Genomic DNA, 16,063 nt, shown 5'->3' with positions numbered 1-16,063 from the left:
GGTCAAATTCCCATCCAGTATTTGTGTTTTTTTATAGAGACTAGCACGTCACCCTCTGCCAACGGGGGACGACGTTCTCAACTCAAACACAGGATCATGTCGACACAGAGCACTCATGCTTAATTTTACGTGGAGCGGAGGACTTGTGGAACCATTCTCTAATCGGTTGCAATATGGCTCAGTGCGACAAGAGCCTATCGAGCTTAAATGCGCACGATTGAGGTCCCCAAGAGAGAGTATAATAAGATGACATAGATAGATAGTAAGGGGTGCCATGTTAGAATTATTTATGGAAACATAGAGAGAAGAAAAACAGATTGCTCATGAGCACTCAGTAGAAATGGCCTGCTCACTTACCCTAGATAATTTATGAAAGAAAGAAGTAGATCAATTATTAAATGCACATATTGTATTATGAAAGTTGTTATATAATTATTTTTTAATTGACTATCTATACTACTATATTAAGGCTGTAAGGGATAGTCTTCCTCCCCTTGTTCTGCCTTCTGTTAATCTGGACCGTCCATCCTATGGCCCCTACCCCGCCCGCGTGCGTCGCCCCCAGATCCCCCTCGGTCGTCTCCCCCTCCACGCGAGCCACAACTAACCCCTCATCGCTTGCTCTCGCTATTGCTTCGTGGGTGAGCGAGGGGTTGTCGTGTGCGTAGGTGAAGGCCTACGGGCACTCGCGCTTGAAGAACTCCGAGTACTTGGAGGCGCGGCAGGTGCGCGGGCTGTTGTACATGTTGTGGCAGCATAGCTCGTCAATGCGGAAGGCCTCGCAGCCGCTCTTGCATGCAAGGATGCTACCGGCCGAGGAGCGCAGCTGCAGCTCGCCGGGGCAGGTCTCGGTGAGGTTCTTGCAGCAGGCGAGGACGGGGCAGTTGCCGCGGCCCTCGTGCGGGGTCACGGACAGGCCCACGTTGAAGTCGTCCACCACGCTCACGTCGTACGAGGTCTGGTCGTTGTCGTGGTGGAGGTTCACCCACGCCAGCGTCGCGGGCACCGCGTCGCCGAGCCCGCCGCACTAGAGCCGCCCGCCGCAGTCCCCGTGGCGCAGTGGAGCTGCGCGCCGGCGCCGGCGCAGCCCGTGCGCGCCCAGATGCTGCCAGACCAGGGGTGGGCCGGCGCCAGGAACGACTTGTGGGAGAGCGGCGGGAGGAAGAACAACTGCTGGTGCTTGCTGGTCGATTATCACCACTCCAATAGATACCATCAAGACTCGGCTTTAGATAAATTTAATTGTTCTTTTGAAAGTGTGATTATGTATCTTTGCAGAAACAGTTTCTGTGGTATTCGTCATGTTTTCTTTTTGCTAGCACCTTATTTCTGGTATAAGGAATCTAGCGTCCCATATTTTTGCTACTAGCTTATTTATTAGACAAGATTTTTGGACTAGGACGATGAATCATTGTAAGTGTTAGAAGATCACAGGGGTTTCCTTAGGTAGTTCTTCCTGAAATTTAGAAGTTGACATGCCTAGGCTATACTTTCTGACTTGTGAAATATCGGTAGCTTCAATATACATGATTTCAACTAGGCCCAAAGCTCCTCAATATACGATGGAGAAGGACATGTCCACTATGCTAGGTAGCTTGTGAAATCATGTTTTAGCACTTAACCTGGGTGACACAGGTTTGGTCTCAAGCTTATTGTTCCTCTATGTCAGGTGCCTCAGTTTCACAACGACCACACCTATTATTCAATTTCAATATGACATTTCAAGGCTGGCACTACAACATTTTAGTTATGGCATGTGCAAGTGAATGATGTCTACAATACTGTGGTGGTCAATACTGTGATGATCATGTTATACCTTAGGTATGCAGATTACCTTTGAGTTGGTTGTTTATCATATCACCTTTGTTACATAGGCTATGTACCCGAACTTAAAGTTAGTACAACTAAGTAGCTAACTACGGTCATAGAAGGAACTATTATCATGCATGGTAATTGTGAGAATTCCATCACAGGGTGTTTTATTATTTTCATGTGATTTCAGGTTATGGACAACTATGGTAAGGGTAGGCCTTCAGTCATGAAAATTGCCAGGTTGTTGCTTGATGAAGATGGCTGGAGGGGCTTTTATAGAGGTTTTGGACCAAGTTTTCTTAACATGTTTGTTTCTCGCCTAAAAACTAATAATAAGATGGGAGTCTGATATAAAACTAGGATGTGAAAAATTGAGATCTATAATAATGTATGCTATTCGTTTTTTGTGCAGTCGTTGTACATTAACATTTTATCGAATTTGTGTGTAATTGCAACACACAGTCATTGTACTATATTTTTAGGTATGTAACTAACAAAAGTATAGAATAACAATAATTGTTTTTGCACATCAATGTATTTTATCATAGTGCTTCTACATCTTATTGCATCTTACCAGTGCATGTGGTTTCTACCCATGGCTCTGCTGCTGCGCTCTTGTAGATTCGTCCGAGTGACAAGAAGGTAGATTACCAAATCCAGAAGCTCACCAATGCGGCTGACAATGCCACTGCTCGAGAGAAATCAGGAAATGCAGAGACGAATGGGAAGGATGGGCATTCGGATGAGGAAGACCTCCTGAAGTATAGGCCAAACCCAGATATGATGGACACAGACTGGTCCTGATGGTCAGGTGATGCTTTTCACTTCCTTAATGATTCTATACACTTGTTACATCGCTAAACAGATGCCAGATGCTTCCTTTTGTGCATTCACAAACACCGTACATGAACATTACTTTGTGAAATGACTACAATAATTAATAACTTGTCCACACTTGCAATATTGGAACATATCAGTTGGTTTAGCGCAAATATCAATAAGTTCTCATATTTGTGTTCGTTCAACTTCTCATCCACCAATCACCAATGTGGTACACTTGCTACTGTGGCCACTTGAATATGCCAGTTCACTGAACAACCTTCGGTCAACAGGAGTGCTTGCTCGTGTGTACTTGAACATGCAATTCCTGGCGCATTCTTCTGTAAGTATTTAGTAATACATGAGAGTAGTAAAGAGTTTAACCTCTAAGATGTCTTCAGATATGAAAAATGAGTAAAATGGTTATCTATTATTATCCATCTAAAGAATACATGTAATACATGTAAGTGTATGTACTCGTCATACTAAGGCTCATGGTATTAGTAGTTGTTAATAGGATAACGCTCATTTTAGCTTTTACTAATTGTCGTCAAAACACTGCTGCAGTTAACGAAGCGGAGCACCTGAACTAGCAGTCACGTCTGCAATATACACACCAGCAAAACACTCCTGTAACACTAAACAGTTCATGCATATCCTTGACTGAAGACGATGTTGCAAAGGTTTCAGACATCAGCTTTGGCGTTGACAAGAAACAAGATGACGAGTACAATGCTCCTGATGAGTACAACGCAGTGTATAAGTTTGCTTTGTACTGCTTGAGACCATCTCTGGAAGGCGTTCATATTTTGACGACGATGTGCTCCTTTATTTTCCTTTATGAATACCAAATTCTTTAATGTGTCCTCTTGTGTGGAATCAAGTTCCTAATTTAGCTAGAGCAATACTTGAAAAGAGGAATCACAATTAGTTGTTTTTCATGTGATTGTATAACAATTTCTCGTAAATGAATATAATGCTGACTAATTTACTGTTTGTGTGAATATGTTTTGGCAAAATCTTCTAAGATGATTCCTGACTAATTTATATGTTCCCGTTGCAATGCATGGGCACTGACCTAGTATATATATATATATACTAATACTATTTATTAAGGCTGCAAGGGTAGCCTGCCGTTCTGCCGTTAGCTGATCTCAACCGTTAGTTCTATATAATTTCAATTTTTAGCCGTCCGATCTCGCGTTCGAGTCCCGCTCCCTGGTCCCGCATACCACTCCCGCTCCCCTATCGCACCGCGAAACCATCTCAGCCCGAAACCGTCGTGTCCCAGTCTCCCCTTCATCGATCCCGGGCAAAAGGGAACTCCGCCCCCACCGCCCCTACCACGATTCTGCCGCTACACCTTCCTTCGGCGCCGGAGATGAGATGAGAGGATCCGTTATTCTGGCGCTCCTTGCCGCCGCCGCCTCCTCCTTCTTCGGCGCGGCGACCGCGGCTTCAGAGGGGCGGCCAACGGTGGCAGTGGAGGTGGACCCGTCGTGGCGGTTCCCGAGCCGGCGCGGCGACCGCGGCTTCAGAGGGGCGGCCGACGGTGGCAGTGGAGGTGGACCCGTCGTGGCGGTTCCCGAGCCGACGCCTGCGGGACGCGAAAGCAGCAGGCCATCTTCTCCGACCCCAACAACCTCACCGCCGATTAGGTAGGCCCGGGGGTGTGCAACTACACGGACGTCTACTGCGCGCCGCTCCCCTTCGGCCCCGACCGCCGCGGCGCGCTCGCGGTCGCCGAGGTCAACCTCAACCATGGCGACATCGCGGGCTTCCTCCCGCCGGAGCTCGCCCTCCTCCCCGACCTCGCCCTGCTCCACCTCAACTCCAACCGCTTCTGCGACGTACTCCCCCGCGCGCTTCGCCGCCTCCGCCTCCTCCACGAGCTCGACCTCAGCAACAACTGCTTCGTCGGCCCGTTCCCGGACGTCGTCCTGGACCTCCCTGCGCTGCGCTTCCTGGGTGTCCGCTTCAACGACTTCGAGGGGACGAGGGCACCGTCCTGCCTCGCCTCTTCGACCGCCCGCTCGACGCCATCTTCCTCAACCACAACCACAACCGCCTCCGCTTCCAGCTCCCGGACAACTTCGGCAACTCACCAGCGTCTGTCGTTGTCCTCGCGCACAACGCCTTCGGCGGCTGCCTCCCGGCAAGCGTCGCAACCATGTCCGGCACACTCAAGGAGATCCTTCTCATCAACAACGACCTCTCCTCCTGCTTCCCGCCGGAGATCGGTCTGCTGCGGGAGCTCACCGTGCTCGACGTCAGCTTCAACCAGCTCGCCGGCCCGCTGCCGCCGGAGCTCGCCCTGATGAGGAAGCTGGAGCAGCTGGACGTCGCGCACAACCTGCTCACCGGCGCGGTACCGTCGGGGATATGCGACCTGCCGCGCCTCAAGAACTTCACGTTGGCCTACAACTTCTTCACGTGCGAGCCGCCGTCTTGTGCGCGCATCGTGGCGCGGGACGGCGACCGGAGCAATTGCCTGCCCAACCGCTCGTCGCAGCGGACGCCGCAGCAGTGCGCCGCCTTCTACGCCCGCCCACTTGTCAACTGCGCCGCATTCCAGTGCAAATCGTTCGTCCCGCCCATGTCGCCGCCGCGGCGGCTTCCTTCACCGCCCCGCCTTCGCCACCTCCACCATCGCCGCCGCCGCCATCTCCACCTCCGCCGCTGCCTTCACCACCGCCACCTCAACTTCTGTCGTCACCACCACTACCGCATTCCCCACCTCCACCATCCCTGCCTCCTCCCGCGCCAGTCTATCACCCGCCATGCCTCGTCCTGCCGCCACCGCTGCCCTGCACCCCAACGCATCCATGGCCATCGCCACCACCATGTTACCCTGGCCCATTGCCACCCACAAACCCTGTCCGATATGCATCGTCTCCTCCTCCACAGCAGCACCATCCATGGCCATCAGTACACCCAGTTCAATATGGATCGCCACTGCCCCCTCTGTTGCATCCGTAGAAACCAATCTCAGATGCAAGGAAGGAAAGCTGGTTCTGCTCTTGCCCAGCCCCCCTGTGGCAATGGCTAGCAGCTGCCAGATTCACCGGTGTACGTGGTCATTGACTCATTGTCACGCTTAGCGAATAGCGTTGGCTGATGGCTATAGGCCTCGAGAGAGAGCGTGGTAAGCTCCACAGAATTTTCTGAGTTATGGTTTGTCGGTGTCGGTCATTGCTGCTGAAAGGGAATGGATTAAGGGTGGTGGGGCTTTGGAGCGTGTAGGCTTGGGATTTGTGGTTAATTGTCTGTGAATAAAGGAGAGATTGAGAGGGACAGAGGAGGATTGTAGGTCCAGCGATCTATCATATATCTGAGTGTATAGAGAAGTTCCAGCCCAGTTAAGTTCAGTCAGGCATAAAAGTTTAGAAACAACAAAAATTCCATTGTCATTTGTTCCTTTTGTATCACAGCTACCATCGATTATTTGCTCTTATATTATTCACTCCTTTTCTTTAACATCCGCACTTTTACTTATCTTTTTTTCTAGGTTATTCTTATTCTCCGCTGCATGTTAGTCTTGTTAGTATTATCTTTAAATGATCTTTATTCGTTTTCTTCGTTTCCTCTCCTTTGCTGTGTTGTTACTTTCGGCAAGCGATTCATTGCATACTGCACCAGTTTAATTGGTTCATTGGATATGTTCCATTGGTGCTACTGATGAACGAAAATTCATCCCCTCTCTAAGAAATTGTTCGGTTAGAGGTGGATTGAGCGGGATTGAAGTGGATCCCCTCGTATTCAAATACATGAACGAGAATCTAAAAGACATAAAAAAAATATGTGACGAACGTTGCAACCTTTTTCAGGATTTGGTGGTGTCTCTGTCTCGTCAAGGTATGGCCGAGGTACTGCTGTCCTGCCTTTCCTACCATGTGCGTGCTTGCTTGATCGCCTAAAGTATCCTGGTCAGGACTCAGCAATACCCTCTTCTTTTTTCTGTTCACCCAGAAGGCCAGAACATCGCTTGTGACTGCCAGGGCATTGCCTGGTACTGCCGCTGGTGGCTGCCATGATGTCTAGACTGCATTGAGCAGGCTTTGCACCACAAATCTTCTTTTAGCAGTACTGTATTGTACCAAGCCCTTTTTCTGTAGTTTTTTAATTGCCTGCTAACCTTTGATTTGACCGGTTGATTTGTATTTTTCTCATGTCATCCTAAAGTTTTACATGTCTTGATGAGAAAAACTTCGTATTTCTTAACAAGCACTACCCACAGTTGATTTGTTTGTAATACCTTCGTTGCAATGGATGATTATAAATGTGCGTGGAAATATCAATATGGTAATATCATTTGGGTGCGATGCCCAAGTCAATGATAGTGTGGTCGCTGAAAATGTTCCTAGCATGTAGTGCAACCACACCAGCACGCTTATGCAACTCCATAGACAATGGCCAGATTGATGGCCAGGGAAACCCAAAAAACTCTTAAAAATTACAATTAATCATGTAACAGTGAAGAAAGGAAGGTGACCCATGATTCCACCTGGTGGCCACATAAGCCCCGATGCGTAGGATCAAGAACAACCTAGCGTGTGTAACAATCTTCACGACCCTCACCAGGTCGAACTATTCCTCACTACTACTGCAATCCAACAAAATCCAAGAGCAACATTTTGTTCAGGAGCAGCCAGTGAACCTCGCCAGGAGCAACACAAGCGCGAGTATAGGGAGCGGACGATCGGTCATGGCTAGGTCAAGCGGCGAGGAGCACAGCGGAAAGGAGCGAACTGGGGGCAGGAGGTGGGGCAGCGACGGGGGAAATAAGGGGAGGGCGACAACTGTGCGACCCTGCGAGCTATGTGCGGCGCGGGTTAAGGTTTCGTGAGGATGATGGAGTGGCGCAGACGAGCGACGGAATCCCAAAGCACACGAGTCTCTTACCTCGTTTTTTTCTTACCCTTCTCTTACCTATACTCCTCGGCGCGGCGGGGGCTGATGACGATATCAATATGATAATATCATCCGGTGAGGAAGATGGCACGATAGTCCCTCTTTGGTGCGGCGCAGTGGCGAGCATCGCGTGGCGAGGTGAGTGCGATGGCGTGCACCAGGCACGACTCTAGGAAGTCCTCGCGTCGAGAGGCGGGCTCAGGCTGGCGACGCTCGTGTGGCGATGGATGGCGATTAGGTCAGAGAGGGCGCGAGGAGGAGAGATGGGACGAAGGGGAGGAGGGATCAACGGGGATGAGAGACACGATGGGGTAGGGGCTCCATCGCACGGTTTAGATTGCATAAAGGCAAATCGAACGGTTAAGATTGTAGAACGGCAAAACCAGGGTAGGCAGGCTACCCCTTTGCAGCCTTAATATACTGCACCGGTTTAAATGATCTTTATTCGTTTTCCCCGTTTCCTCTCCTTTGCTGTGTTGTTACTTTCGACAAGCACATCTCATCTGGTGAGCACATCTCATATTGATATTGTTGGTTAAAGTTTGGTTATTCTTAGATTCAAAATAACACGATGAGATGTGCTCTTGCAGGTAGGCTATGATATGTTTCTGACACATTTTTTGCTAATGGCTTCCAGGAAACGACACAAGATTGGTGAGGTGATCGCCAAATATTGCCTGGAGAAAGGGATCTCCAAAGTTGTCCTAGATCGAGGCAGATTCCTCTACCATGGTGCGTAAAAGCTCTTGTTGATTCAGCTAGAGAGCACGTGCTTGAATTCTGAATCCGTCCAAATGTGTGTTCATATATATCTTCAGGATCACCTATAATCTTTTCCCTTTTTTCTTTAACTTCGTATGTCGAGCAGGGTTGTTTACAGGTTGCTTTCATTTCTGTTCTTCAATATTTCAGGCATAAATGACATAACTCGGTGCTAGAAGCAGTTCCGCATGTTGTCCACCCCAAGGACAATGGCTTGATAGGATGGCCTTCCATTTGGAGCAGATGATATTGTGCTCTGATGCTTAAGAGTGAGTCGTAGGTTTCATGGGCTCTCTCCAGTTTGACAGAGTGAGATGCTTAACATGAGTAGATTAGGCGGTGGCAGGAATTCCGCTGTGCTGATTAGTTTCTCGGGAGAGTAAGGCACTTACATTATTCTCGATTAGCAACGCGTATACCTCATCGCTCCTTGTCGTAGGCCTTACAACTCGTGCTTCGGCTTTCATGAAACCCCCTCCTTGCTTCGATTAGCAACACATGAGTAGAATTATTTCTGTAGGTTTTGGTAGATGATGCTTTATAGTAGTAGAGATTATATGTTAGAAAAGAAAATTTTAGATATTGAGGTCGATGATTATCTTGTTCGTTTTCATTTATCCGTTTTGCACTACCATTTTATCGAATAATTTGTATATCATTGCGACATTGCACTATGTAGTGGTGAAATAGTTAGATTAAAATAATAAAATTTATGTATGGTAAAATCACAAACGGATTACGAAACCTTTTCTTTTTAGAGTATATCACATTTGTACATAAATTATCTTGGTATTATATATAAGTTATCTTTGAATTATATATTTCCGTTGCAACGCACAGGCACTCACCTAGTGTATGTGTGTGTATATATATATATACTACTTATTAAGACAGTAACAGTAGTCTGCCTCTCCTGTTCTGCCTCCGTCGTGTTCTGCCTCCCCTCTCGTTCTGCCTCCCGCGCCTCCGATAAGGCTCTCCCTGTTCGGCCATACGCACAACCGCTCTCTCTCCCTCTCGAAGCGACGCAGAACCGCTCGCCAGTGTCGCAGTCGCCTCCTGTCCCTCTCCTCTCTCTTTGCCGCTGCCCTCCTCTAAGCATCTCCCTCTCCTACTCCCTCCTCTCAAAGCACTTGTTGGCCCCCCACCGCCGCATCTGCATCCCATAATCGCCTACGCCATCGCCGCCGCCTTCGGGTCCTTCTCGCTCAGCCTCGACTGCTCGCTCATCTTCACCGAGGCGCTCCTCACCCCCGCCATCCCCTCCGTGTCGGCGTGCGCCGGCGGCATCTTGCCCAGTCTCAGCCGATTTATCCTTCGGTCTGTTAGGGCCTTATCAAACCGCCGCCACGGCGAACTCGCGCCGCTGCCATGTTCGCCTCGCGCACCCACCATCTCCTCAACAACGTTCAAACCGCCAACCACGACATCCTCCTCCACAACCCGACCTCTCACGCATCCCAACTTGGTGCGGCGTAAACGCGCAGCAGCACTTCGCCTCGGTCGACCACGGCCTGCCCCCAGGCGTTGACATCCAGATCCATCTCGCTCCGATCTACATTCGAGAAGTTTGTCTCTGGCATCGATTCCCCAATCCGAATCATTGCCGACGTCTTCTTTGGGTGGACGGTCGAAGTCACGCGCACGCACATCCCACACTTGTTCCTCCCCGGCGGTGCATTCAGCAACACCGTCTTCTTCTCCGTGTCGGAGCACCTCGGGCCATAGGGGCAGACCCGTGAACGACATTCTTTTGGCGTGTCACGACCTCCTGTCGCAAGCTCGATGCTCTCCCCATCGACACGTGAGCCCCTTGGAGGGAGCCCCGACCTAGATTTTACTGAGAGTTTCTCCTCATCAACCTAGATCTCAGTTTCTCTGGACTTTACTGAGCACTCAACATTGTGTTTTTTGGTTGCTGGTAAATTGCTCATTTACTGCTATAGTTGATTAGTAAATATACCGGTATTAGTATTTATATAGTTACTGGTTACTTGTAATACAAACATTTTTCATTGAAGCGCGTATATGGTTTGTAAAATACCAGAACAAGGTCAGTACTTTTATCATTGGCGAGTATCTTTTATGTGAGTAATATTTTTATTTCCATGTTTATCTACTTAGTTCTCGTGGCATGCTGCCTTTTCAGTATTGGACAATGCTAATGGAGTTACAACTCCAAGGACAGGAAGGTATAGTGCAGATGGAGCAGGTGGTGATGCTTCTGTAGAGCTTACACGGCCGTGCAGGCACGCAGCTGCCGCGCTTGGTGATTTGATATTTGTGTATGACGGTTTACGTGGAGGTAAAACACTTCACTCTCTTAGCTAATCTAATTTCTTAGATCAGTATCATACAAGGCTGCTTCCTTATTGCCACCTGTGTCCTGTTCTCTTACTGAACCCGCCCTTTCTTTGTTCATGGAAAAATATAGACTTCTCTTGTGTGCATGAAATTGATTATTGAATTGGATTGCTCTAAATTTCTGGAGCATATATATTGAACGAACAATTCTTAATATTGATTCCTGTAGATAAATAAATCAATGGTAATCAACCGAAGCTGCCCTTGCATTACATTTTTCTACATCAGTGTAGTGGTTGTTGTTGTGCAAGCTGCACATAGAAAGCCTTTTTGAATGCTACTTGCTTCTTGTTTGATGCACATACCTTCATTGATCATTTTTGGTCAGTTGAAGCTATTGATTACTGTTACAATAACAAAGCCTTTTAGTCCCAAGCAAAGGTGTGTAGTTCTCGTGTATTTGAGAATTAAAAAGGCCTTTTTCTAATCTTTCAGTAAAGGAACCTGTTAGTTGAGAAGTGTTAACTGGCCTCTTAGTAAAACTGAACTACCATATTCACTTGGCTGAAGTACTTATGTTTTTTGCACAATACGGCAATCCAGGCAGCTAAAATGTATTCCATTTGCAAGGTGCCTTCAATATTACTGTGTTGTTAAGGTGATTCACTCTATGTTTTTGCTTCTGATAGGTGCCGATCCATAGATTTAGCTTGAAGAGAAAATAGCAGCAGAAGAAAAAGTTGGCGCTCGACAATTTTTTCGAAATCATCTTAAAAGGCTGACCATCAAATAAAAACCAGGCTAAAAACACAAAATGTAATATATATGTAAGTGAAAATTGGTTTGATGATATTCTCTTTTAGACAAATAGAGAATTATTTATTTTCCCATTTTTAGTAGCATGCCTAATTTTTTTATTCAACTGAGTTTTTATTTTATCATGAACTGATTGGAGTTCTTACTCTGTCACAAGCAGGGCCTAATTTTTTCCTTCAATCACCACATGCCTATTTTTTTCTTCAATTTTTCTTCATAAGAATAAGTAAGATTTTTTTGTGTTATAAACTGGGAGTGTAGGTTGAGCTTTTGCTAGGCCAAACCAGTTTGTTATTTTCTTGTCTAACAATACTGCCACGACATAACATTGGGAGCTCTGTACAGGTCAAGGAATTCCATCCTTGTGTTTGCATGGACCTAGAAAATGCAGATTTAAGAATGATGCGAGTGATGGAGGCCTATCAGGTAACTTTGTGTACTATAGTTGTGTGTTTCTACAAGTGCGTATGAATGCTATCATAATAACCACGATCAAACATCATCAAACAACTACAATTTACAGTGCAAGTGTGGTGCGCAATTGTTGGTGATATTATCTTCTAGACAAATATAGATTTATTAATTTTCCCTTTTTAGTAGACATGCCTATTTTTTCTACAATTGAGTTTTTATTTTCTCATGAACTCACTGGAGTTCTTATTCGTCACAAGCAGGACCTACTTTATTCCTTCAATCACCCCATGTGTGGGGGATAGATATCCCCCGGGTCCTCTTGAACACTAAAACGTATCATGGGCCGTCTGATGGGCCTCCCACTGGGTCATCCTATGGGATGGGCGGGGAGGATATAGCCGGGTTAGGCAAGCCTGATCCAAGGCGACAAAGACCAACGTCCGAGTTAGGCGCTACTGAAGCACTGATATCTCGGGTGGTGCAGTTGCAAGCACCCTGAGGAGCTAAGCATTCGGCGATAACTCGGGCGAGAAGGTGATCAAGACTCTGGATATATAGGACTGCAAGCAGCGACAAAGGAGATAAGTGAAGTAGATAGTGATCACAACTTGTAAAGGGATAACTCTTTGATCGGGTATATAAGGCCGAGGGGGTCCCCTACAAAATCATCTCATCCCACATCATCTCACCCCATCCTCATCGACAGCAGCTGAGCCATCACAAAGCTCATGTGTAATCCCCATACTCTAGAAATCAATACCTAACCACAAAATGAAGTAGGGTGTTACGCAATTAAAAGCAGCCCGAACCTATATAAATCTACGAGCAATACCGACGTGCCTATGCACATACCATTGAGTCACAATCTACAACGTTGTCCTACCCAAAAGCATCACGTGGGTAACCCCGTGGTGCACAGTCGGGTCACAAACACCGACACCATGCCTAATTTTTTCTTCAACTTACTTTTCTCCATAAAGTAACAATTTCTTGTTATAAACTGGGGGTGTAGGGTGAGCTTTTGCTAGGCCAAACCTATGTGTTATTTTCTTGTCTAACAATACCACCACAACATAACTTTGGGAGCTTTGTACAGGTCAAGGAATTTCATCCTGATGTTTGCAAGGACCCAGAAATTGCAGATTTAAGAATGAGCGAGCGATGGAGGTCTATCAGGTAACTCTATGTACTATAGTTGTGTTTTCTAAATGTGCACATGGATGCTATCATAATAAGCATGATCAAACATCATCAAACAATAACAATTTACATGCAATTGTGTCCTTAAAGGTTTCAGAATAGTGAAGGAACTTTAGAAATACATTGTGAAACCTAAAAGTTTGGTTGATTTTACTGTAGGGAGTGTTCTTCGTTGCTATCCATTGTGAAACATGTCCTACAGTATCCCTTGCCAACCAGCTCCTGTATCTGTTGCCTGCTCGATTCGTTGAAGCACAGAGTATGGAGAAAACACAACATATATCGCATGGATTATGATTTGTTAGTGCATGTGTTACATATTGACTTATCGTTTTGAGTTGTCAATAGGTCCAAGGTACTAAATTGTTGATGCACGGATTTCTAATTTTATCAATTTGTTTTGTGGGCTGCGATTTATTTTAAGTCGCTCTAAGATCTCAATTATTCCTCTTTTTTGTTATTTTTTATGCCTTAGCTGTAATGTTTGTTTTGAATATTTATTATTGGAAAATTTGATATTTTATAGGTGAGACATTAATTAAGCCATTTTCATAAAAGAACACTCCTGTGGTGACAATTAGACAAGAATACTAATAATCAGATTAACATACTTAACCTTGACTGCACATATAGAGACTACAGTGTTGTGTTGTGTTGGTTCACTGTACCACAAACAATATTGAAGAGGACTGATGAAGAGCGCAAAGTTTATAGCATAGTCGAAGATTTTGAATTGCAATTCAAGGAGAAAGAGGATTGCTAAAGGTCTTCATAATACTTCTTGTTTTCATTTTAGTTGGTGGGTTCTTCAGTAAAGCTCACAAAATATTTATTTTTTCTCAAAGCTTTCTTTTCAATTTAGGATGACCTTCAAAACAAAAAAAAGCTCATTAAAGAACATGGGCATTATGAAAGCACAATAGGATCCAAAGAGGTAGGTCCCTTTTTGTCACTTATTTAATATTCCTGAATAACCTGTGTTCGGTCTGAAAGAGCACATAATTGCACTCCTATTTTTAATCCTTACATGATTACTGCATAACTGTTTATCAGTTTGTGGTCTACAGGTATCAGGCTCGCTCGCACCACAGATATCTTTGAGTTATTTTTTACTGCATTGCGACTAATTTTAGGCCTCCAATTTGACAAACAGAATTAAGTAGCTTATGTATCCCTTGTTTCTTGTTTCCTCAGTATATATACACACTTTCCAATATGACGCAGGTAGCATTGTTGTAGAATTGCGGTTCACGGAAACACAAGGCTAGCGCTTTTGTGCAACAATTGTATCTGTTAAACTTCTGAACAAGCTATCTGCAATTTCTGTTGTATCATTGTTATCCCTGTTGTATCATCATAATGCATGCTCATATTCATTTCACTTCATCACTGTTTTTTCTAACTAACCATTAGTTGTTGTTTTAGTTATGTAGGTTTAAGCAAGTCAAGGATGGACTGCTTTCTGCAGTTTCAGAAATGCAATACTGCGCTAGAGAGATGAGGAAGATTGTTGACTCGCTATGGACAATGAATTTGAATGAAGTGTCGTCGAGACTTCAAGAGATGGCTATGTTTCTCGAAGGTGCAGTTGATCGTGGTCATATGGCTGCTGAGGAGCTTAGTCCTCCCCGCCTCAATTTCTAATGATTTGTATGCAGAAAACACTATGTACATAGGGGAACTGGGAGGGGTAACTGATGCCGACTGGGCACTTGACAATGGAGGATATCTGAGATGGTTCAATGTAATCTATGCCGACTGGGCACTTGACAATGGAGGATATTTGAGATGGTTCAATGTAATCTATGGTGATAATATGAACCATGTGGGTGGTTGTAGGGTGCTTTTATCTGAAACATCTTTATGTGATTAAAGAGACAACAAGTTTTATGGTTCTTGTATTTTGGTTACGCTATGCTATCACACGAAATGTTGATGAAATTATGTTTCAATCTATATGGTGTTTCTGTTTGTGAAATTATGCCTCAATCTAGATGAAATGTGATGCTTCTCTTTGGATTTTATGTACAGTCGTATAGCTAAATCTGTGTACAACACCATAGCTAATTGGATGTGTGATAGATAATGTGTGCCTTTGAATCTGTGTGTAGACATACAATGTGTGGCAGACAATGTGTGTAGGCATACAATTTGTCTGCATGAGACTGTTACCAGGTTACAGACTGAAACTCCAAAGGCATACACAAGTGCAGGATCACACTTTATGTCACAAGTGTAGGATCAACAACATTATGCACAAATGCAGGATCACAACAACAGAGGTTGGACCATTTTCTGAAACTCAGGAACACACAACACTGATTCATCAACATTTGGAATACGCGTTGTCTGAAACATTGTGAACACAGGTTCAACCATTGTCTGAACACAATAGCACAGAGAATATTCTTTGGTCTTTATTACAATCACTAGGTATATGCCCGTGCGTTGCTATAAAATCAATATGATAATATACATTGATATGCAAAAACACTAATTGTTATTTTGTACTTTTTAACATCACTAAAAGTGAATCTTTATATATCTTAAAAGATGTAGGACTACTACAAATATCTAGAGGCAAGTTAATTTTAATTAACAACATAACACATGATCATACATACGTTATTATTGCACTATTTTTTCCCGTTGCAACGCACGGGTATTTACCTAGTATATATATATATAACGCCTTACATGTTACAATTTATTTAAAATAGGAAGAGTATAAAATAAGTAATGTCGCACAAATTTGTACATTAAAATTTGAAGGTGAATACAAATATGATTTTGAATTCTCATATTCGATTTTCAATCAAGTCAAACTTAGACACCTCATGACAATAACACAAGACAAAATGACAGTTTTTGTGTACCTTAAGATTATGCGGACCATAGTGTTAGACTGTGTGGGGTGCCGACTCACACATACAGTCTAACATCCCCCGCAGTTGCAATAGAGTCACCTCACACGATAAGACTATAGTAGAAGCTGAAGGTAGGAGTCGATGGGTTGAAATCCCCC

The 16,063-nt window shown here is 45.0% G+C and overlaps 2 protein-coding genes, 1 long non-coding RNA gene and 2 pseudogenes across 14 annotated transcripts; 3 read left to right on the top strand and 2 right to left on the bottom strand.

Annotated features, from left to right (window-relative positions):
- Positions 1-94: 94 nt before the first annotated feature.
- LOC103631597 (osmotin-like protein) lies at positions 95-2,409 on the bottom strand (annotated as a pseudogene).
- A 105-nt stretch (positions 2,410-2,514) lies between these two features.
- LOC109940132 (uncharacterized) lies at positions 2,515-3,635 on the top strand. The gene is made up of 2 exons (XR_002262655.3): positions 2,515-2,623; positions 3,199-3,635. It is a non-coding gene; the product is annotated as an uncharacterized lncRNA (long non-coding RNA).
- A 290-nt stretch (positions 3,636-3,925) lies between these two features.
- On the top strand, positions 3,926-6,094 carry LOC103630618 (leucine-rich repeat extensin-like protein 3; annotated as a pseudogene). Its single transcript, NR_144527.1, has one exon. The product of NR_144527.1 is annotated as a leucine-rich repeat extensin-like protein 3 (transcript).
- Positions 6,095-9,237: 3,143 nt separating this feature from the next.
- LOC100382584 (uncharacterized) lies at positions 9,238-10,375 on the bottom strand. The gene has a single exon (XM_020539621.2). The coding sequence runs from the start codon at positions 10,051-10,053 to the stop codon at positions 9,478-9,480; it is 576 nt and encodes a 191-aa protein (XP_020395210.1). The 5' UTR covers positions 10,054-10,375; the 3' UTR covers positions 9,238-9,477.
- Positions 9,309-14,979, top strand: LOC103630619 (uncharacterized). 11 transcript variants are annotated; one of them, XM_020539616.3, is made up of 8 exons: positions 9,392-10,609; positions 11,298-11,435; positions 11,585-11,650; positions 11,770-11,850; positions 12,935-13,014; positions 13,198-13,297; positions 14,464-14,620; positions 14,697-14,979. In XM_020539616.3, the coding sequence occupies exons 4-8, from the start codon at positions 11,797-11,799 to the stop codon at positions 14,909-14,911; spliced, it is 606 nt and encodes a 201-aa protein (XP_020395205.1). In that variant the 5' UTR covers positions 9,392-10,609; positions 11,298-11,435; positions 11,585-11,650; positions 11,770-11,796; the 3' UTR covers positions 14,912-14,979. The 11 variants fall into 11 exon arrangements, 9 of the variants coding, with proteins under 9 accessions (XP_020395205.1, XP_023156155.1, XP_020395203.1 ...); XM_023300387.2 differs by lacking the exons at positions 11,298-11,435; positions 11,585-11,650 and having other exon boundaries at positions 9,392-10,225; positions 10,454-10,609; XM_020539614.3 differs by lacking the exons at positions 11,298-11,435; positions 11,585-11,650 and having other exon boundaries at positions 9,392-10,357; positions 10,454-10,609.
- The last annotated feature ends 1,084 nt before the right edge of the window (positions 14,980-16,063 follow it).

The sequence above is a fragment of the Zea mays genome, chromosome 6 (assembly GCF_902167145.1).
Source record: "Zea mays cultivar B73 chromosome 6, Zm-B73-REFERENCE-NAM-5.0, whole genome shotgun sequence".
NCBI lineage: Eukaryota > Viridiplantae > Streptophyta > Magnoliopsida > Poales > Poaceae > Zea > Zea mays.
The sequence above is the reverse complement of the archived record's forward strand: the minus strand, read 5'-3'. Positions and strand labels throughout refer to the sequence as shown.